Source organism: Haplochromis burtoni, unplaced genomic scaffold (assembly GCF_018398535.1).
Source record: "Haplochromis burtoni strain Fernald_Lab_line unplaced genomic scaffold, NCSU_Asbu1 Contig_594, whole genome shotgun sequence".
Classification (NCBI taxonomy): domain Eukaryota; kingdom Metazoa; phylum Chordata; class Actinopteri; order Cichliformes; family Cichlidae; genus Haplochromis; species Haplochromis burtoni.
The window spans coordinates 239,200-262,054 of NW_024582955.1; the positions used below are offsets into that span (position 1 = coordinate 239,200).

Below are 22,855 nucleotides of genomic sequence, written 5' to 3' on the forward strand. Positions count from 1 at the left end.
ATGTGGTTGTAAAAGCAGCAAGAAAACACATATACAAACAGAACAGGATATAGAACAGAAACACAAACTTTTTAAATATTTCCATCATGGACAAGAGTTATCAATCAATCAATCAAAGCTTTATTCGCCACGTGCAGGTTGCCCTGCAGTGAAATAGGACAATAGTTACCGAAACAGAGTACTGTACAGTTATTAAAGTTAGAGTACAGATAAGTGGCAAACCAAGTGTGCAAAATGAGCAGGATACCGAAAGATGCTTAAATAGTTAAGAATATTTAGAATAATTAGAAAAGTACAGATTGTGTATTGTACCTATTCATTGACAAGTAGACATGTAACATGTAAGTTAGTATATATAAACGGAGAAAAGTAATGTGCAAGTTATAACAGTAGTGTTCGGTTGATTAGTGCAAATTACAGCGCTGATGTAAACATCTATGTTTGTCGTGCGCAGTTTTGATTGTAATAATTGTATTGTAAATAATGAATATGAATTTTTCACATTTTGATTAATAAAAGTTACGCAAACGTGATTAATTCGCAAACAACAAACATAGACAAGAGTTTACAGAAAAAAATGAGAACGCATCTCCGCGCCGACGTCTGTCCACCAGGGGCCGCTGTGGCTCCGCCGAAGCTCTGCTGCCTCCACGAGACGCTTCTGTGGAAAAACGCAACTTTTCAGTTTCAGCAGTATGTTCACGTCGTTTCAGCTCCTCAAAACTGCTGAAACGGACTGAAACTCTGCTGGAACCGGACTCCATCCTCTGCTGGGACGGCATGCTGCATTATGTAACTTCCGGTGGTTGCCAGGTTTCCCGGTCATTACGTATTCCTAGAGTTTTTCTGAATGGGAGGATGACGGCGTCACAACATGGCAACCAACCATTGCAGCGCAGCTAGCCGCTAACAAGTTAGCATCATCGAGTCAGGAAAAGTGACCCACCGAAATAAAGTGAGCAGCTTTACAAAATAAAAGCAAAGCTCGCGATCTACAGTGAATTATGTAACCCGCACACGTCATTTAATGACGTCTTTTATCAATTTTCTTTTTTTAATACATACATAAAGTAAACATGACTAAATTATATACGTATAAATGAAATAATTAATTCAAACTACATAAAATGAAAATTAAAGAAAAAACTGTAATCTAATTAAGGATAGAATTAAAAAAAATGTATGTATTGATAACATAAAACAAACTGAAATAGCTGTTGATAAATTCTGTACAATAGCAATAATACTAACAACGTTAAAAATGTATGAGTATGTTTCAGGAATTTATATTATTATTATTATTATGATTATTATCACCATAGGTAAATTTGGCAGCATCTCTGTCCCTCTGATGATAAATACATCAGTAAATCTGCTGTTCTGCTGCTGTTTTGGTGAAAAATTTTATATATTTTTTGAAAGATTCAAAAGTGTTTAAACTATTAACCCACCACTGGGATCGATTCATTAAAAAAACATACTTAAATAACTTGAATAAATGGAACACACAAGTCCTTAAAGTCTTTAGGTTGTACTGTGGACGTAAAATGTGTTTTTTGTATGATAGTGTTCAGAGGTGTGGACTCGAGTCACATGACTTGGACTCGAGTCAGACTCGAGTCATTAATTTTATGACTTTAGACTTGACTTGAAAAAATGTTCTAAGACTTGTGACTTGACTTGGACTTTTACACCAATGACTGGGACTTGAATTGGACTTGAACCGGTTTACTTGAAAAGACTTGATATTTTACCCCAAATATAAAATTTAACATGCATATTATATAGAGATTGAAAATGTGACGTCATTCACGGGTAGAACCGCAAAGGATTCTGGGAACTCGTGGCAAGCGGTACTAGCGCACGCAGGCTTTCAATTGAAATCAGTCATCACAGCGATAAAAAGAAACACAAAAATGTCAAGAAGCTGTTGTATTATTAACTGCAATAGCCGGTCGCATGACAGCCACGGGAAGCCGACGGGTAAAGAGATCGGTTGTTATCGGATTACGTCGTTGAAGAGAAATTGTTCGAGCCATGTTTCCGAAGTAACAAAGACGCGACGGATGGCCTGGATTGCAGCCATTCAAAGACCAAATATAACGTCCCAGAACACTCCAGCTCACAGGTTAGTCTGCTCCAAGCATTTACACGAAGGTCAGTCTGCTGTTGTAGTTAATGCGTCATTTTCATAACATAATTGGTGATATAGGTTACAAGCAAGTCTGGCGCTGAACAGAAATTGTCGCGCTATGCTCCTTTATTTATTGTGCATAAATAGTGAATTGTCCTGACACAATATTGTGTTTCGCTTCTGTTATTATGGTACATTGACAAAAACATATACTTTTATTCACAGGATAAAACAGTTTTTTGTATCACTAATTGCCCAGTACGATTACAGCATACAGTATTATTGTCACTGCTACATTTCTGTGATGCTACCAGAAATTATTTCCACTACTAATTAATTACCGTTGAGCTCAAAGGTTATATTAATAAACGGTTAACGAATGTGTATTTATGACGACGATTTGTGAGACTGGTAAACTTATGATACGTACGATGGTCTTTCGTTCTACACGGTGCATTTCAAGGTCCTGCACCCATCCGTCGGTAAACTGTACCTGGGCTTGTTGCAGTGACCGGAAGTTACTAAACTTCATGAGTGTGTGCACTCACTCCAAGAACCGTATGATTATAAATATGCATATAAATATGCTAAGATGAGATAGCTGACTTCATCTAACTAGCAAATGTTGTCCAGGCTACGTTGGTGATGCAGTTTTTTTTAATGTGTATGATATTTTTGTCATGCGATTTTAAAGCCAGTCCTACAACCGCATCCAAGAATAACATGCAGCTTATCTCAGAACTGTCGGTGAAAATTATTCTTGGAGCTAGGTTTAATTGAGCTGCATTTTAAAGAGGTGCAATTTCACAATTTGTGTATATTTTCTAAGTTCACTATTTTGTCATGTGTTGAGAAAAACACAGATTTAAAAATTACATGGTCTAATATTTACATTTAGCATAACTGCAACATTCTTTTTTCGTTTTTTTTTTAAAGACTCGAAAGGACTTGAAATTCAAAATTTCAGACTTGTGACTTGACTCGGACTTTTACACCAGTGACTTGAGACTCGACTCTGACTTGCCTGACATTACTTGAGACTTGACTTGAGACTTGAGGATAAAGACTTGAGACTTACTTGAGACTTGCAAAACAATGACTTGGTCCCACCTCTGATAGTGTTTAAATTCATTTGCGGAAACGCTTAAGAAAAAAAAAACAAGTCCTTTGAGGTAGGTCATTTATTTTGAAGGCGGGCGGATGTGGACGTCTCTCCTGCTGTCCTGCTGCAGACTTGACGCATGCGTAACTGTCGTCTAGTCGCTCTGCTCAAAGGCACCGAGGCGGAGAGGGTTTCTCTCCACTCACCTGCATTCAGGCACGGCGGCTCTCCTGCGCTCATAGGCCGGGAACAGCTCTGCTGGATACGTCCGGAGGACCGGCTCCGCACCGGCCGTCCTCCCGCAGATGGTCTTTGTCTGCAGGCAGGGGACCTGGAAACCCCGGCCCGCTGCGGGAGCGGGGAGGAGGCCTCGGAGCTCCCCTGTTCTGATCCATAAAAGAGCAGCGACAGCCCGGATGCATCTCTACTAGCAGGTCGGCTAGCATCCATCCAGAGCGGGGCTCGGGAGGCAGCGAGCAGGCCGGATAAAGGGACCGATTCGTGCTGCTTCGGGTCGAGGTTTCTACTGGATTTTATTTGGGCTTTATTTTTCTGCGGGTTATTCTTTAAATCTGGAAATCGCGGGACTGGAGGCCGGCTAGCTGCGAGCTAGCTGCCCAGGATTACCAGGGTAACCAGACAGCTGAGGCTCCGCAGTAAAACAGACCGTCTCCCGGTGATCTCTGACCCGCTGACAGACCTCACCGGAGGCCGGGGCGCAGCAATGGCTGCCTTAATCAGAATCCGGGGGATTGTGAGCAGGAACAAAAGGCGGTACCAGGAGGACGGCTTCGACCTGGACCTGACCTGTATCCTTTTTACCTGTGTGTGTGTGTGTGTGTGTGTGTGTGTGTGTGTGTGTGTGTGTAATAGCGCCGTGCAGAAGCCTGTTCAGAAAAGCTGTGATTTAAGGAGGCGGCTCGGTGTGGGGCGTGTTGCTGATGAGCAGCCGGACTCGAAAACTCGCACATTTAGAGGCGGGCTCGTGTCTGCTGGCTCGTGCCTGAAGGCTGTTCTCGGTCGGTCTTCGTGGTCCAGATGTTCCGCTGGTTTTTTCTGCAGCGACCGTCTTCATGCTGTCCCCTTACACTGACACGTCTGCTAATTAGTCTTAATTTAGCAGATTTTTCAATGCAGTTTGGCGTGAGGTCTGTTGGAGCATCTCCAGGCTGCTCTGATGCATCTGCTGTAGGTCAGAATATCGATTATCGACCAACCTGTGTGTTATTGGTAAAATGACAAACCCAGCACTGAATTAATGAAATCTATCGATCACTACTGATGATTGATTATTCTGTTTGGTCATATTTAGTGGTGTTCGCTTCTCTCCTGTGTTAATAAAGTTTGATTCAGAGGACCTCCTGCAGGGCTGAAGGCACCAATCCACATGCAGCTGATTGAACAGGACTGATTGAAAGCAAATAGCCACTTATGGTGGAGGGACTGAGGATGATCAGCACAGTGAAAGTCCCGATCAGTTTGATTATTGATCAGAGTTGGGGTGCTTTGTGCCTTTACAGACGCCTCACGTTACATTTTTATTCTCTTAGCTGTTTTTATGTCGTTGACCTCTTCAGGTTTCTGACAGTTGATTCATCGCTTTGGCAAACTTCCTGTCAGCTGACTCTGATACCTGACCTGTTACCACCTTCTGAGGTAAACTGATCGATTAGGGAAACTCGACTCGTTTCCGATGATGTAATGGTTTGTTCATTTTTAAAGAGGAACTGTTGTGTTTTCGGTCGTATGCGCTGGCCACCTGCTGTTAGACCTTCTGTTTATGAGGGGCAGCCAAACCCAACTCAAAGGTTGCCTTAAAGGGGGAGGAGTCCAGGAGAGAGATCTGACTAATCATGTGATGGTATGAAGCTCTGTGATTGGATGTTTGAGTGCTAGTTTTTGGGGTCCAGCTGTGTTCAGACGTTTGGTCCTGAGCGGCGCTCCATCAGACATTTATCCAAACATCATCGCGATGGGTTTCCCCGCCGAGCGGCTGGAGGGCGTTTACAGGAACAACATCGACGACGTGGTTCGGTAAGATGACCTTTGACCTTCTCTGACCCATGTTTTTAGTGCTCAGCAGCGCCTCCTGTAAACATCGCTGTGAAATCTGATCCCGTACTGAAAAAATGCACAACCCAGTTTTTAAGGTTATTGGGTCACTTCCTGTTAACGGAGTAATGATCGCTGCTGCTAGCGAAGGTGGAAATCTTAAAAATTGGATGGACACACAAACGAAAACCACTGAAAGTTTGAAACTGGAGATTTTCTTTGATCCACGCTCAGAAAGAACACAGACTCAGTGATTCCCATATGGAAAAGAAATAGTAAAAACTTATATGATTCACTCATGAACGTGGCCACTTTCTCGTTACTTTCATATATTGTTTTAGTAAGTATCCAAAACACAAGTTTCATTATATAATTTTTCAAGGGATCTTATATCCGTTTTCACTCTTGTGTGCTTTTCATACAAGTTTCACACAAGACAGATACAAACTTTATAAGATTTATATATATATCTTTTCCATATGGGATATTGCTCCACTGAAAACTGATCTCCAGTGAGTCCAGAGCAGGAGCTCCTCAGTAGGCTTCCTGAACCTGGCAAATCAGAAGGAAGTTTGCTTTAAGGTGGGCCACAAAAATGTGAAATGTACAAGTGAGCGAGCTTCAATCAGCTGAGCAATAATAGAAGATTATTTTATTGATTACAGACGTGCTCGAAATGTGACGTCAGCCTCGTTAAAGCCGCGTGGTGTTCAGACACCAGCAGGGGGCGCTGCGGAGACCACGTGTTGGTTTTTAAAGCTGGTTTGCTCGGCGTAGGATTTCTGGATGAAAGACTTTTACCTCAGCCTCACAGCAAACTGTAATAACACTGTAGTGTGATAACGCTGTAATAACACTCCACATGTCATCGTGGAGCTGCCGTGTGAGTAAAGTCGGTCTGTTTTAAAGCTTCTCTAACGGTTTGCCCCGCCTCTCCTCTCAGGTTTTTAGACTCGAAGCACAAGAATCACTATAAGATCTACAACCTGTGAGTACTCAGTCTGCTTTCCTCTGTGATGATGTCTTGAAATGAAAACTTCCTGTTCAGGTCATAAAGCTGAGTTTAGACCAGACTGTTAGGACCGGGGCCCTCAGGAGTCGAGCCTGACGGGCCTTCAGTTCTAAAGTTTTCATTCGCTCACTGATGTGGGAAATGTTCATGTGAGGAGCCCCGCCCACAGGCGTGCCGACTCAGCTCAGCAGGTCCAGGTGTACTGACAGCAGCGCAGGTTTAACAAACAGGATAATACTGTGACGTCAAGCACAGAGAAGTGGGTGAGGGGTTCATTTTAACGTACTCAGGTGAGCGTCTGTCAGGTGGACTCCGCCTCTCACCGCAGCTCCTTACGTCAGCGAGCTAAACATTCCTTCAGAGGTGCCGACAGCTGCCGGCGAGGCGGCCAGTCCTAACATCTGTGTGCCTTTCCACAGATGTGCGGAGCGACATTACGACTCATCAAAGTTCAACTGCCAAGGTGAGCCTGTCCTCTTGTGACCTCTGACCTTTGAGAGGCAGTGTGTTTGTCTGGTCTTGGGTAACGAGCCGTCGCTCTGCTCCTCCTCTCCCAGTCGCTCAGTACCCGTTCGAGGACCACAACCCGCCCCAGCTGGAGCTGATAAAGCCGTTCTGCGAGGACCTGGACAAGTGGCTGAGCGAGGACGAGCAGCACGTCGCCGCCATCCACTGCAAGGCGGGAAAGGGCCGCACCGGCGTGATGATCTGCGCCTACCTGCTGCACCGGGGCAAGTTCCAGGAAGCTCAGGAGGCCCTCGACTTCTACGGGGAGGTCCGCACCCACGACAAGAAGGTAACCTTTTTGTGTTCATATGGAGCCTTTGCCTCGTGATACGAGGCGCCTTGAGCAGCTGTTGTGATGAATAAGGTTGTAACTGGGCGGTAAACCCTGAGCATGTTCTCCCCGTGTCTGCAGGGGTTCTCTCCGGGTACGCCCACAGTCCAAACACATGCAGCTAGTGGGGTTAGGTTACCTGGCGATTCTAAACGGTCCACAGGTGTGAGTGTGAGTGATTGTCTGTCTCTGTTAGCCCTGCCACAGCCTGGCGGCCCGTCCGGGTGTTCCCAGGGTGCCCCTGCAACCCTGACAGCGTGACAGAATGGATGGATGAATTCTAACTCTGCAGAGGCGGCTGATGAGGATGCTGAAAGACTCTGATATAACCTGACCTCACGATTGATCTGTTGATGTTCAGGGTGTGACCATCCCGAGCCAGCGGCGCTACGTTGTCTACTACAACTTCCTGCTGAAGAACCAGCTGCAGTACAAACCGGTGGCTCTGCTCTTCCACAAGATGCTGTTTGAAACCATCCCCATGTTCACCGGAGGCACCTGCAGTGAGTCTCGAGCAGTAAGTCTGCCGTCGCTTCGAGCGACTTCAGTTGAATTAACGGGTGTCCCTGTGCTCCCCGCAGACCCCCAGTTTGTCGTGTACCAGCTGAAGGTGAAGATCCACACCTCTAACCCCGGCCACACCCGCAGGGAAGACAAACTGATGCTGTTTGAGTTCCCGCAGCCACTTCCTGTCTGTGGAGACATCAAGGTGGAGTTCTTCCACAAGCAGAACAAGGTGCTGAAGAAGGTGAGGAGGTGATGGAGTCCTCTTTGTTGTCCTGAGTGGGGTTCACATGTGGCCTGGTGTAGTTTGTCTGGGCTCACCTCGAAGGGCCGTCTGTGGTCAGTGCTGAGTCTTGTGCAGACCCCGTGTCTGAGCAGGACTGAATATTTCCTCACAGTCAAAGGTCAAAGGTCAGCCTTGGTTATTCAGTGCCAAACTCAAACTAGTGTTTACTGTAGATGTTCAGCATCAGTTTTAGGAGCACAGGTTTTTCTCCGGGGACCAGAGGAGGTGGAACACGGACACGTGTCCACGATGGCAGAGCGCACGGCCGGCCTGGTTTCCTCACTGCTTTTTCTCATTGTAGGAGAAGATGTTCCATTTCTGGATCAACACCTTCTTCATCCCGGGTCCAGAGGAAGTCCCAGAGAGGATGGAGAACGGCAGCGCGGGGACACCCAGAGAGCTGTTTGACAGGACGCCGCAGACCCCGATGACGCCGGGAAGCGAAACCAACGACAGAGACTACCTGGTCCTCACGCTGACCAAGAACGACCTGGACAAGGCCAACAAGGACAAGGCCAACAGGAACTTCTCCCCGAACTTCAAGGTAAGCTGCTGAGCAGCGACGCCGCTGACGGCGATGGCGCTGAGTAAATATCCTGCTTGTTTTGTTCTTTAAGAAAAGACTCGTTAAGTTGACGAGCTGCACAAACCCAGCTGTAATGACCAGGAAGATGATTTCTGCTGTGCTAGCGTGTAAACTCGTTAGAAGCACAGAGAGCGATGAGCGGCAGAGCGCCGCTGCCCGCCATCTGTAGTTTAAAAGCGTGAGCAGCGAGGTTGGTTAGCAGCAGGCAGGTGACCTCCAGACTGACGGTCTGCTTCTTCTTCTGCTTCAGGTGAAACTGTTCTTCACCAAGACGGTAGAAGAAGGAGCCAACTGTGACGCGAGCAGCACGTCCTCGATGACGCCAGACGCCAGCGACAACGAACCGGATCACTACCGCTACTCGGACACGACGGACTCGGACCCTGAGAACGAGGGGTTTGAGGACGAAGACCACAATCAGATCACAAAAGTCTGACACACACGCTCTCTCTCTAATACGCAAACATACAGCTATATACGTGTATATATATCTCCAGTATGTATGTATGTATACACTCGTGAACCCAGACGAAGACTAGCGGGCGGTTAGCTAACGGGGAGTATCGCCGGCGGACCGCAGCTGATCAGTGGGACTCTGATCAGAAAACTTTCGCCATCCCCACCCCCCAAACTTCTACACAGCTGGACAATCACATGACATGGATTTGTAAGCATGTGGGCGGGGCCAGGCGAGTGGACAGTGTGACGCAGGAAATCACAGTTTAAAGGAGTAAAACTTGAATCTAGACAAACGGAAAGACGAGTAGACTTCTTTAGTGACCACGCTGCGGCGTCTATGGGACGAAGCCCCTCCCGACCAGCTTTGTTTCGTGCTGAGCGGTCTGGACTCTGTCTTCATCTCTGCTCTCTTCAGGCTTTCTCAGTGTTGACGCTTCTCTCTGTGCTGAAAACTCAAATTCAGGTCGAGCGTGGACCCACGTGGAGCTTTGAAGGCCAGTTCCTGTGCTTCACCTGAATCTGAGACGTGGATCACTGCGGGACAACCAAACTAATTTACCTGACTCAAAATGTGAAACCACGATGCTGATGATGGCAGACGGTCATGTGATGAACCTGGCAAAATATCAGCATTGGGTGAGGCGAATCTGTTCTTGTTAAAAGAGATGCTGATTTAAAAAGGTCGAACCCCCACGTCACCATGACCGCATTTATTTATTCTCCCAAATACTTCAAACACCTTCAACTGGAAACTCCTGATCCAGTTTGCAGCAGCCTGTTTAATCCAGTCTAGGGTTGGGCTGTGGGTCTGAACTTTTCTCCCCGAGCCTTGTTTGGACCGGCCGGACGGGTCCCGTCGCTGATCTGGACCCAGTTTGGGACAAAGCACAAAGAGAAGCGACAACCTGCTGTTGAATGTCACAGTGAAGATGAGAAACGTTATTATTCACAATCCTCTGCAGCTCCGTCAATCATCTGCTGAAGGACGCTCTGAGTGCGACCCGAGCGTGAACACCTGCTTCACTGCTTCTCTGTCTGTCTTCAGTTTTGCACAGAAGGACTCTGTTCAGTCTTTCAATCAGCTCCTACACTTCAAAGAACCTTGTTTTTGTTGTACTCTGAAATATATCAATCATTAAGCTAAACGACAAATGAGCTACTGCACAGTATAACCATTCCTGCAGCGATCTGCTTTAAGCTACACACCTATATAGGCTAGCCCCCAGCACAGACTGAAGCAGAAATCTTTGACTCCAGAGCGCTGGCTTTCGCTGTGTCTGGCATGCACTTTATGAAGGACACTCGAGTGAATCTTGACGGCCTTGTAAATATTTCCAGGCGCGCTCCGTCTGTGCAGGAGATCTGATTCGGCTCGTGTTGCGCTGTAGTCCTCATGAAGCTGCCGTTTGTGAGCTTTGGCTTTCTGCAGCCGGAGTCCGCAGCGTGGCAGTGCCATCCTTACAACGTCGTGGATTTCTTTTTAGTAAAACTACTCTAAGCTAAAGGTCTGCCAGGTCCATTTGGAGCATCTTTTGAATGGACACTGGGACTTCGTCGGGGTCATGAGGATTTTGGGATCACTGCCCAAAAAACAGGTGAAACGCTGTGCTGACCGAGCGGCGCCATCACGATGGTCAGCCTCTGTGTGTCTCTGGTTTCTGATCTTTCAGAATGGTAACGCTCTAGAATTATTACTCTGTCCATAGACTATTAATCGTTTTTACTCACTACTACTTCTTCGAGATGTTTAAGCACTTATATTCTTGCAAATTGTACCTTTAACACCAGGGACGATGGCTGGAGAGTCACGTTGGCATCACAGCAGGTTTGAGACTTGTTTCAAACTGACAGAATGAGTATTAGAGATATTTCAGCTACTGGAGGTTTGGCTTTGCCGTGCAGCATATGTAAAGTTAAAGCGGGCTCTTGGACGACTGTTTTGACCATTAAGCTTCTTCTTGCACATCCACCGTTCTGCATAAAGATATTACATGTACAGTATAATAAGGCCTAATGCAGTGACCATAATCACCGTCTGACTTCAGCCAGTCACACCGTATAAAAGTCTGTCCGATGGTCCGGAGCATCTACAGGGTCATCTGCGTCCTGGTCGGGCACAGGTAGAAGTCTTAGTCCTGACGCCTGATTTCCGTCCTCACATTTGGTGCTAAAAGCTATCGTGGACCCTGCTATGACTGATAGTTCATCGTGGGTGTGGTATCTGGGTCTCTGTTGTTGAACCTGTGGGTCTTGGCAGGTCTGGTCACACAGGATGCACCATGAGGATCTAAAACACAAACTCCAAAGTTGTAGTGCCGATGCCTTCAGTAAAAAAACTCCCATCTTGATCTCCAGATGTGTTTAACGTCAAGGAGCTGGTGACCTGTAATGAAGGCAGAGGCATCTGTAATGATGATTTCACTCATGTTCAGTTGCAATCAGGATAAATAAGATGCTGAACCTTGAGCTTGACCCCAAAAGGAGAAGATCTGAAGGTGTGTTTGACCCTCAGATCTTTGAGAGTTCATCCGTTCTTGCCATCCAAGGTTGAACATGTTTGCAGAGCTCTTGGTGATGGTGATGCTGAAGCAACTGCCAACTGTTCCTTTGTGCTCTCTCTTATGACCGATCTAATGCCTCCTCAGCAGTGCCAAGGGTTTTTAGGTTAGATTGACATTTAGCCAAACAAACGGCATCCTGTGTGAGCACGTCTAACGCCGTGGCCTGGTGCTACTGACAGCCAGTGCATGCAGCTTGTTGAGCGAGCCCAGGACTGGTCGTCCATCTGTGGTGCTCTCTACCAGCAGCGTGCGTGTTCGTCCACTCCTGATCTCTAATGCCCAGCAGCTGTGTCGTCAGCGTGGCCATACAGCCACTGGGATTTTTACAGCAGCATTTCCTGTCTCGAGTCCTGTTAGGTGCTATCAGACCTGGCCTCACGTCCTGTCACTGACCCGTTCAGCAGTGACCAGGGTGTAGTGTAGACCTGTACCAGGGTCCAAGGTTTGACTCCATTCAGGTGGATTTGTTCTCAACACCCACAGTTTTACTGAAGCGCAGTCACTCGATGAGGTTTGGGGCAGGTCGTGGTCGAGTCCAGAACGATGGGTAGAAGCTGCGTTTTGACTCTTTGTGGTTCTCCAAATGATTTTCCAGCAGACCTCACCGCTTTACCCAAAGGGAAGCTTGCAGAGATCCAGAGATGGGTCCGAACGTGGAAGACTGAGTGCTGTAGTATTTCATGTTGGTAATATTCTCCACTGCTGAGCAGGTTCAGGTGTTTGAGGCCAGGCAGGTGCTGTCCACGTCTCTGACTGTTCAAGGTGCTAGGTGTCTTTTCATTGTTGGTTGTATACAAACCTCCGTTCAGCTCTTCTCCTCACCTGGAGTTTCATAGAAAGTGGTCACCTGTTAACAGAGCTGGGGTCAAACTCCTCCCTGATTCTGACATCATCAGGGATTCTGCGGCAACTCTGTGTGAAGGAACCTCGAATTTTGCCTTTTAATGCACCGCGCCTGCCTCTTTCCCACTGCTGTGGTGCTGAAACAGCGGCCCCACCAGAGAGCCTGCTGCTCCTGAAGTTAGGACCCGTGCCGTCAAACGCTACGGGAGGGCCTACCGCAAGAAATTCATCCAGTGATTGGCAGACTCTGGGTGGGGTGCTTTTCGCGCAGACATTAGCCCAACATCTGCTAACGATTCTCAGATCTGTGTGCTGGGTCTGGCACCAGTGGAAAAGCGGTCATTGTGACAAGCTCCGGTACTTCCTGCTTCCTCAGACGTCCTGTTTCTGTCCCCGGCCACACAGTGCTTCAGCTCTGCTGTTTGCGTCTCTTCACCAAACCTGCCACGATGAAGCTCGGACGCCTTTGTGTTCCTAATTGTTGAGTTTGGGTCCGTTTGTAATTACAGTCTGTGTTCACACTCTGTTTGTTTTTTGCCGTAAGGTTAAGGTGTCACCGTTTCTCTGTGCAACAGTCTGTAGATAGATGCTCTATTGATCCCACAAGGGAACTGGGACCCATCAAAACATGTGGCATAGTCTGCTCGTGTTATCCTCACGGAGAACCTCATTAGAATAACGGATTCTGCATTTCACAAACCAGCGTCAGTGTTTCAGCCTCCTTTCATTCAAGTAAATCAGATGGATTTGTCATACGACCACACCTTCAGTAGTTTCAGACGTTTCCTCGGAGTTGTGTACCCAAACCATGTCTGTTGGTCCAGTCAGAGAAAGAACAACAGAAACTCGTCCAGATCAGGCTGTTTAGCCATCTGTTCTGCTTTTGTCTTATTACTCTGCTTTCCTGATGAGCTGATGTCAGCTGTTCCCCAGATCTGAGTCCTGAACATAAAACAACACATCATTGGCGTAGAGTGTATCTCCTCTCGCTCCTGTTCAGTCTAAACATGGCCAAAGCTTCAAACGTTAACCTGCAGGCCAAGTACAGAAACTAGAGCCCCGGGTGCTGCCCCTCAGCAGGCTTCCAGAAGACAGCGAGCGTGATTTCAGGGAGACGGTTTGTTCCAAACAGAAGATGCTGGCCAGGCTTTAGTGGACCAAGCTTTGACTGGTCAGTCCACCGGGTGTGGTGAAATACGTTTTAACTGAGGTTTAATAAATAAATAAATGTGGGCCCGTGTCTTCCTGGCATCCTGTTAACACTTGATGGCTGTTTCAACACATCCAGAATTATTTGCTGTCATTAACGGGCAGCTCGCTCTTTGCCTTTAAATCTATATTTCACAGATGTGTGGTGTCATCACTAAGCCCCACCTCCTGCTGTTGGGTAACTCGGTAACAAAATAAACACGAGCACCTTAAATCCGTTAAAGCTGACGTCTTGGCGCATTTGACCAGTGAAAACTAAAAGGAACGCGGGACGCTACGCCGCTGCTCAGCTTGTTTTCACGGCGACAAAAACAGCCATTAACGTTAGCTTAAACGAGGTTGCTAGCACAATGCTAACAATAACTTTCCTTCTGCTTTGCTGTTTAGGGACGGCCCCTTTTTGGGGCGGGGTTTGTGGTCTCGATCAGATGTGGTTTTGTACCCGACTCCGAGCCTCGTGTCACATGTCAGCTGCACACAGGTGTTCATTTTAGTTTCCAATCAACAAACAAAAAATGTCACCTGACTACAAACTATATCACCATGGCAACATGTTAATCTGACCCCACCTCTTTTATTCCTCCTCTCCTTGTTTTATAAAGAAATAAAAACACTGTAAAGGTGAATAAACTATTTATAAACAGCTGCTCATTGTTTGATTTTTGTTTGCTTGGTTTTAGAACTACGACTCCCATAATGCTTCAGGTGTCTGCCAGTACGAAAAAGAATTTCTCTTAAGGTCCATTTGCTCTGTTATCAAGTGCTCAGCGCGCTGCTTTAAGGGAAGAAAATGGCTTTGGGGCATTTTGTTGAATAAACTCTTGGTGAACTCATGTTTTAAATGGCCTGTATTTGTATAGCTTTAGTCCCAAAGCACTTTATACTACACCCACACATTCTCACACACATTCACACACTGGTGATGGCAGCTACGTTGTAGCCACGGCCGCCCTGGGGCGCACTGACCACCACCGGTAGGTAACAGGTGAAGTGTCTTGCCCAAGGACACAGCGACCGAGACTGTCGGAGCCGGGCTCGAACTGCCAACTCTTGAGCCACGATCGATCAGTTCTAAAGCTACGTTGGGTGTTTCAGGAGGCTGAGGCAGACGTGACTGACCGCACTGTTTAACTCGTCACCACCCACAGCTGTGGTAGTGCTCTTTATTCTTCCTGAGTTTGACAATGTAATGTGATTACTTGCAGACATTCAGCTGGATGTTCTGATTAACTCTAACTCGGCTCAGAGTTAAAAATAAGAATTCACTTTTTGTCCAGTAAATAATTAATGGGCTGATTGTGATACAGTGTTTCAACACGCCTCATTCATAGAAACGCCCACGGTTCACACTGATGGATGGAGGACACTGCAGACGGGAATCGAACCACCAACTCCCACCTTAGTAGACGACGCGCTGTGCCAGCCGTGAACAACCATCATAGTCTTCTTCTCTGACAAACTCGTTTATGCTCCGCTGCTGCACAGACTCGTGCACACAGGAGCGCCTCAGCTCAATCCTGCGTGTGCGCGCACGTGCACGATCGACCGGTGACTTGGCAGAAATGATAATGGATCGCTTCCCCCACCGTGCAGTGCAGCAGGGAGCGGGGAGGAGAAATGAGGTCACACGCGCTCAGTGTGCCTCGTGGGCAGCGAGCCATCACTGATTCTGTCTCATCTGCTGCTATAAAAAGATCAAAGGAGGCGCAGAGCAGCGGAGACGCTCAGGCAGCAGCTCCACCAGCTGGACTGCACCCACCACGCCTCCACCTCAGACAACTGGCCGGTCACCTGACGCCTTAAGGTGTGGCAGATTTCACATCAGACGCTTCAACACTCATTCCACGGAGGGTGCAAGCTGCCACCCACGCTCAGCTCCACCCACACTCACTCGCTTTGTTTTGACCCAAACAGCTCAGCTCATAAAACAGCTTCAGCTGTCAGTCACCTCCACACCACACGGCCAAAACCCACAGAAGGTCTGAGGCGTTCAAAGACCTGCACAAACCGGAGGTAGGCCCAAACACACCCGCCCTCCTCGACTCGTTCTGACTCAACAGGAGACTAAATATCAACAGCGTTTCCATGAGCATATCTCAGTGCTGCTTTTAAACACCTGCCACTGATAAACTGGTCCAATCCCAGTCACAGGACAGGGGTAACTGGGAGTTCTCCAAGGCTCCATCCGGGGGCACCTATTATTTCCCAGTGGAGGTCAGTGATTAACGAGTGTAATGTAAGAAAAAAGAATTTGAAGCTGAAAATAGTTTTAACAAACTTTTTACTAACGTTAGTGAACGCAGCACCAGCTCACACATCTGCAGTTCATTGATCGACAAAAGAAACATTGTGATTGATCAGTTTAATGATTGATCAGGCAAATTTGGCCTTCAGCACTCTGAGCATGCTCAGTGCGGACTCCACGCAGCCATCAAAGTTGGAGTGGGTGAAGGCGTCGCCGCCGCAGACAAGCAGCGGCTCGTCCAGGATGGTCATGTGACCTGGACAGTCAGGCACTGAGGTCTGGACCTGCAAGAGAGAGGGGGAGGGGCCGTGAGTCAATCGCCGCATTGGGGGAGGAGTTCAGGTTACAACAAACAGATGACTCACCTGTGAGTACCGCCACTTCTGACACTTGATGCTGATTGGTTGAGGCAGGCCAGGAAGCAGCCTGTGCAGCTCCCGCAAGATGACTGGCTGGACATCCTCCTTGTCTCGCTCCAGGTGTTCCAGGCCAAACGGGACGCCGGTATGTACGACGAGGGAGGGGCCGCGGCCCGGAGCGTCTGAGCAGGTGGACAAAAGCAGTGAGCGAGATACAGGTGAGAAGAACATACAGGGGAGCAGACAGACGACGGACACACCTGCGCCGCGCTTCTTGGAGTCCACAGCGACGTAGCGGATGCAGCTGCTGTCCGTGACGTACTTCGCGCCCCAGGGAACTTTCACGACGGCGTCGGGGGAGAAGAAGAGTGCGAGGGCGAAGCGGGACGAGTAGACAACGCCCTCCAGCTGCTGCCTCTGCTGGACAGACAGCACTGACAGACAAGGAGACATGGGCCAATCAGCAGGAAGCCCTACCCCCGAATCACCACAGAAGAACTCACCTGTGCGTGTGTGTGTGTGTGTGTGTGTGTGTGTGTGTTGGGGCGAGGTGTTAGCTCCAACAAACATGAAAAGTCTGCTGCTGTTTCATTCTTGGCTTAGAGCTCAGAGACAGAAACAGGCTGCTGCCTCTCACACACACACACACACACACACGCACGCACACACACACACACACACAGGTTATTATTAGATGTATGTGTGTGTGTCAGCGCAGAGGAAATGGGCGCTGTCTGCTCTCAGCCAATCAGAGAAGCTGAAGGTGACATCATCATCTAGAAAGCCACATGTGGAGCTGCTGCTGTTCTGCAGCAAGTGCGCGCACACACATGCTTGTATTTCTGTCTTTGTGAGGACAGTAGTCACTACCGAGGACCGCACACACACACACACACACACACACACAGAGCAGTGTAGTGTTGTGAAGAATCTATCAGCCAATCAGAGCTCTGGAAAATTACTTAACATCAGAGTGTGCTGATCGTGTATGTGTGTGTAAACTGTGGGAGCAGGAAGCAGTCAGCACCTCTTCAAAATAAGAGTCCAGTGTTTGCGCTGCTCTGAGGTCAGCGGCTGGACTGGAAGGATCGTCCCGTCTGCCCAGGTCGACCTTTGTGATCAGAACCTCAGAGTTATTGATCACAGCGATGAACGTGGGTCGTGTCTAACAGCTGGATCTTCTCCCTGCAGCTGTTGCTGCCCCCGTGTGGCGGAATGGTGTTACTGACTGAGACGCCACACCTCAGATCTCACATTCGTGTCAGTGTCGATGAAGTCTGAGTCCCGTGTTTCACAAGACGTCATTTTTTTACCTCATAAAACATACACCGAGTGTGTGTGTGTTTCCTTTTGTGTTCTGGCCGTCTTACATTGTCCCAGGTCTCCCTGCAGCTGCAGGATCTGAGGGACCGGCATCGTCAGGACGACGGCGTCAAACGTCTCACTGGCTCCTGCCTTCCTCTCGACCTCCCACGATGCACCACGGCGATACAGGCCGGTCACGTGATGCTCAAGGAACAAATCGGCTCCTGACACACAGACGAAGACTCAATAAAGTTTAATTCCAACTGAATCAGAGTCAGCCTGTGCGTTTTAGGTGAATCTGATTGGACAGTTGACCAACAGGTGGACGTTTACCTGACTGTGACAGGAAGTGCTTGACGATGCTGCTCGTGCCCAGTGGTGTCACGTAGTTCTCGGTGCCCTCGTGGTCCTTCAGACCTTCGATGGGACAGTCGAGGGGCTGCAGGAGGCCCACAGAGAGGAGCTCCGAGTAAAACCTGCACACGCACACGCACGGTCAGCCTGCCTGAAGCCCCAGCTACAGAGGCGTACTGGCCCTTTAAGGCAACAGGTGTGTGTTACCTGTGGTGGGTGCGAGCGTAGGCGGGCGTGGCTGAGATGTACTGCGCTCCCAGATCAGCCGATTGAGACGAGGCGTCGGGAGCGCGGCTGGTGGACATCCTGCCGCCTGCACACAGACTCCCACTGTTCCACACATTTTACTCTCTCAAACCAACCAGCCACTTTATTAACTGCTCGTTAACACAAATGACTAATCAGCCAATCACGTGGTAGCAGCTCAGTGCACGCAGACAAAGCTTTTATTGAACATAAAAAAGTGAAGGTGTAACTATCTGCAATATTAAAGATGAATATATAAAGAACAAAAATACACAAAACAGAAGGAGAAAGAAAAGGAAATGAATTCATAGGCTGATCCATTCTGAACATTATCCCGTCACACCTGTGTTCTATAGTGGCTGCAGACAGCTTTACTCACCTGTGACTCTGAGCTCTGAGAAAGTGTTTACGGTTTGTAAAGCAGTTGGAATTTAGTGTTTTTTAAAGTAAAGCGGGGTCATCAGCCAGTGTGTTTATTATTCAGGGATACCCCGTGACATGAATCCCGTCTGTAGGCAAATATGATGGCAGACAGTTCACGACTGAAGCTGAGCATCAGGAAACGTCTCCAAACCAAAGTCAGTCGCAGGTGGGTTTATGATGTTCAACACAATCAAATTACACAAAACCTGATTATGGGGGACAGCCCTCTTTTTAATCTGGCAGCTGGAATTTCATCATCTGTTCAAACTGAGCCTCAGGATGATGAAGATGATGGTAAAAATGGTAAATGGCCTGTATTTATATAGCGCCTTACTAGTCCCTAAGGACCCCAAAGCGCTTTACATATCCAGTCATCCACCCATTCACACACACATTCACACACTGGTGATGGCAGCTACATGATGTACAGGAAGAATCACAGGGGGTCTGACCTGGCACCAGTGTACCTAATGAAATGTCAGGTGAGTGTAAACAGATGCTGGTGGAAGCTCCTGTCTCTGTTACAGGTGAGGGTGTCTGTGGGAATGACAGCTACCTGCTCACCAGAACCTCTCGCCATAAGAACAGTTTCTTCCCCTCTGCTGTTGGACACATGAACAATAACCGTATGACTGTTCCCACCACTAACACATGACCCTACGCTGTGTTCACATGTTTGCACTGATCACCACCTGCACTCATGTATATATTTATCTACTTAGCACTTTTAATTCTTATTTTTATGTCTATTTAAGCGTTATATGACGGTATGTTTGCACTAAGTACCGCAGCAATTTCCATTTGGCAATAAAACCCTTTCTGATTCTGCTATATACACTGACGTCATTCGCCCTCAGCAGGTGATCACAGCCGAGCCGAGTTACAGAGGAGGCTCCTCTGGTACACAAACGCGTCACTAGTGTTCTGCGGCGTGTCCGTGTTCCCATCACGGCACCGGAAACGGAAACTGTGCAGTTTTATGAACGGACTTCTGTCTGTCTCACCTGCGCCCCTCGCTTTGTCCCACACCACAATCCGAACCGTGCTCTGCAGCTCTCTCCTCAGCAGACATGCGCACAAACTGCCCGTCAGGCCCGCTCCCACGATCAGAACCCGGGACATGTTAGCGCGGGAACCGAGCCAGGCTAAACCTGCAGAGACCGGGTCCGAACGAGTTACGAAACCGACACACAGAAGGACGAACAAAAACTTTCCCGGGGTCAAACGGAAACAACTGCTGCACATCCGGATAGAATTTCAAAAATAACCACAGAAAACGTTTAAAGCGTTTCTGCATCTACGTGACATAAAATACGACAAACAGTGTATTAAAGGTTCACATGAAATAAAATCCTTACAGTCCATAACACTGTTCATGGTTTAATTAAAATAATACATGTAATACATAGTTACCACATATTAAAACTCTTTAACGCTGAAGAAAAATGTATTTTAATATGACTGAAAACAACATTATCATTATTGTGATTTAAAATGTAGAAGTACTGTAGAGTAAAATATAAATGAATTAATATATGGAATTTTAAACAGCCCAGCTTCAAACAACACAGGTTACTATTTCCGGTCTGATCGTCGGAGCCCAAACGGTTAACACCTGAGTCCTGTTTCTGGCCAGCAAATCACAGAGAGCCTCTCTCATGACGTCACGGGGGCAGTTAAAAGTGAAAAGCAGAAGAAGGCGCAGTCCGCTGATGATCGGACGCCTCAGAGAGAGATCGGCGCGAGAACAGGTGAGTGTAACCGCTTCTTAGCGTCGTTACCTGATTATTAGAATAACCGTCAGGACCGAGAGGTTTATGGGGACCAGAAAATGAGTTCCGGTGTTTAAACTGCTGTAAATACCAAACTGATCGCTAACATTACGTCATGATTTTGGCTGCAGCTGCTCCATTCCGCACCTGCGTAAAGATCTAGTAGAAAAGCGCTGTATAAGAAGCAGTCGTATGACGTCATTCTGAGCCAGCGGTCCAGTCAGAAAATGCCGTTTATGCAGGCAGCAGCTCAGACTCTCTGATCACATGCTTCTGTGATTATTGATTATCACAGATCAGCACACAGTCATCAGACTGAATCTGACCACGTGACCCTCACAGCAGAGTCTTCTTCTTCTGCCTTTTCAAATCAAACAGGAATCAGTTTTATTTGAACCAAAGAAAAAGGAACAATTCTTTCTTTTCAGTGACCCACGAACGCACCATCCTGACAGTGTGTGTGTGTGTGTGTGTGTGTGTGTGTGTGTCAGACCATGCTGTGTGTGTTGGTGTGTGTGTTGTTTCTCTCGGCTCTCGTCCACAGCGGGCCAGCCGTCAGCAGAGCGTGGCGCTCCGATGACCTGCAGCAGGAGCTGGACCCTGAAGTGGACATGAACATTGTGAGTTTCCATCACCTTTGGAACATTTGGTCGTGTCCAAATTCATGGGCCGCATCCTCCTGAGGCCGCATCCTCCTGAGGCCACATCTGTAGGCTGATTACGTCACAGCGACGCACTGTGTAAATCGGTTTGGCTGAGAATAAAGTCACAGTTTTCACACAGCTGAATAAACAGAAAACTATTTAAACAGAAGGTGAGACGGTCGAAGATTTACTCCAGTGTCCTGTTATATTTTAGATAGCAAGGAGCAGACGGCCGAGTTTATTAAACTCCACCGAGACAGCGGTGACGCTAAGCAGAAGGCTAGACCGTCCTATTTCACAGCTGCTCACTTCCGGCCTACCCGACCTTCTGAGGACCCGGCCCACGTAGACCGCGAAGGCCGGGTCCTCAGGAGGATGCCGCCTATAAATTTGGACACGTCTTTTGAGTGAACCTCTGACACAGGAAGCTCTAAACCTCCAGTTCCTCCAGCGTGCACCGAGGCTCCAGTAGTCAGTCTCATAGACTCCCATGTTAAAACTTTACTTCCTGTCTGTGACGTCCGTGCTGGCCGGAAGCATTTCAGTCGCCATGCTGCGATGTGTTCGGGTTCTCTGCTCCTGCTCGCTGCTGTTTGTCTCAGAAACTTCATTGAAACAGTGTAATTGTTAGAGCAGCGTGCACTCTGACCTCACTCTGACCTCACTCTGACCTCGTCGTTACAAACCATGTATGAACGCCAACAACAGGAACGGGAGCTTCATGGCAGGAAGTGAGGAAAGGGTCTGCAGGTGTTTCCAGGATGTCACTGTCATCTCTCTGTCCTTTCACAATAAGAGCCCTGACTCTTCGCACAGTGGCCTCGGTTGATGGACTCTGAGCGATGAGCTCAGACTGTTTGTTCACTGCAGTCGCTGAACTCTGACCGTCTGACTCATCAGGCTGTAGGAAGACATCAGCTGTAACTGTTGACCCGTGACCCTAGGTTACCATAGCGATATGGATATGAAAATCTCCTCATGATGTCCTGACAGAAATGAGTCGGTGTGAGCGCCGTCTCAGATTCATGTCAGAGTCAGTTTGTAATGCTGACTTTGATAAACGCTCGCAGCATTTCTGTGTAGCTTGGGCACTCGGGACCTGGCGTCATCACGTTGTCATACAGGTGAGCTGTTTGTACTGAAGCCTGCCTTCACCTGAGCTGTCAGACACACCTGTAACTCTGGAAAGAATCAGAGAGATGCAGCTGATGGAGCTGAGAGCAGCGTGGAAGACCTGACAAAGACTCCCTGACCTTTGATTGGTTAAAGGTGAATGAGCTGGTCTCTGTGCTGCAACAGAAACACGCCTTCATCAGGTAACCTGTACCTTTGCACCTGCAAACCGCCACGCTGGTCTGCAGTAAGTGGAACGTAACCAACCAATCACTGATAATCACTGCGACTGTGCATTGATTGGTCAGTCACATGACTGCAGCTCTTGCATTTTAGACAAAGTAAACTTTGCAGGTCACGGGCATTGAGATTGCACAGGGTCTTTTATTTTGAAATTTCACAGGGCTCTCAGCTGTTTCTGACTTTAATTTCACATTCAGCGGATACACTGCAGCGTCATCACATCGTTTAAAAGAAGCAGCGTCCTGCGGTGCACTTGTGTTAACGGTCAAATAACCTGAGAAACGAGGCGAGCGCCAGTGATCTGAGAGACAGGCGACGGCTGGTATCCAAGGAGACGGCTGATATCCAGTGAACATCTCGGCCCACGTTACTAAGCCCCGCCTCCCCACACAGGAAGGAGAAGTTTTTCAGAGAACGCACTTGGACCCGGGTCCCAGTTGCGGGTCTTTGATTCCCACATCATGGTCTTGCAGGCACAGCGTCAGGTCATGTGATATGTCGTGTTTATTTTGATTTTTTTTCTCTGCTCTGTAGTTTTACACACTGACCTCACTGTTTGAAACGT

At 47.8% G+C, this 22,855-nt stretch overlaps 3 protein-coding genes across 5 annotated transcripts in view; 2 read left to right on the forward strand and 1 right to left on the reverse strand.

The window, feature by feature from the left end:
• Positions 1-3,341: 3,341 nt before the first annotated feature.
• Positions 3,342-14,419, forward strand: ptenb (phosphatase and tensin homolog B). Of its 2 annotated transcripts, XM_042214610.1 has the most exons (9): positions 3,345-4,045; positions 5,186-5,270; positions 6,232-6,276; positions 6,720-6,763; positions 6,858-7,096; positions 7,500-7,641; positions 7,720-7,886; positions 8,230-8,472; positions 8,765-14,419. In XM_042214610.1, exons 1-9 carry the CDS (start codon positions 3,961-3,963, stop codon positions 8,948-8,950), a joined length of 1,236 nt encoding a protein of 411 aa, XP_042070544.1. In that variant the 5' UTR covers positions 3,345-3,960; the 3' UTR covers positions 8,951-14,419. The 2 variants fall into 2 exon arrangements, with proteins under 2 accessions (XP_042070543.1, XP_042070544.1); XM_042214609.1 differs by having other exon boundaries at positions 3,342-4,045; positions 7,500-7,886.
• A 1,431-nt stretch (positions 14,420-15,850) lies between these two features.
• On the reverse strand, positions 15,851-19,759 carry rnls (renalase, FAD-dependent amine oxidase). 2 transcript variants are annotated; one of them, XM_005948493.3, is made up of 7 exons: positions 19,523-19,759; positions 18,057-18,162; positions 17,829-17,971; positions 17,561-17,719; positions 16,451-16,624; positions 16,197-16,372; positions 15,851-16,115 (listed from the first exon to the last, which is right to left on the reverse strand). In XM_005948493.3, exons 1-7 carry the CDS (start codon positions 19,638-19,640, stop codon positions 15,960-15,962), a joined length of 1,032 nt encoding a protein of 343 aa, XP_005948555.2. In that variant the 5' UTR covers positions 19,641-19,759; the 3' UTR covers positions 15,851-15,959. The 2 variants fall into 2 exon arrangements, with proteins under 2 accessions (XP_005948555.2, XP_014185126.1); XM_014329640.2 differs by having other exon boundaries at positions 18,057-18,179; positions 19,523-19,758.
• Positions 19,760-20,135: 376 nt separating this feature from the next.
• lipf (lipase, gastric) overlaps positions 20,136-22,855 on the forward strand; it is a 6,071-nt gene continuing 3,351 nt past the window's right edge. The window contains exons 1-2 of the mRNA XM_005948494.3: positions 20,136-20,269; positions 20,782-20,910. Coding sequence (XP_005948556.1) covers positions 20,177-20,269; positions 20,782-20,910 — 222 coding nt within the window. The 5' untranslated portion in view covers positions 20,136-20,176. The remainder of the gene's footprint in view (positions 20,270-20,781; positions 20,911-22,855) is intronic.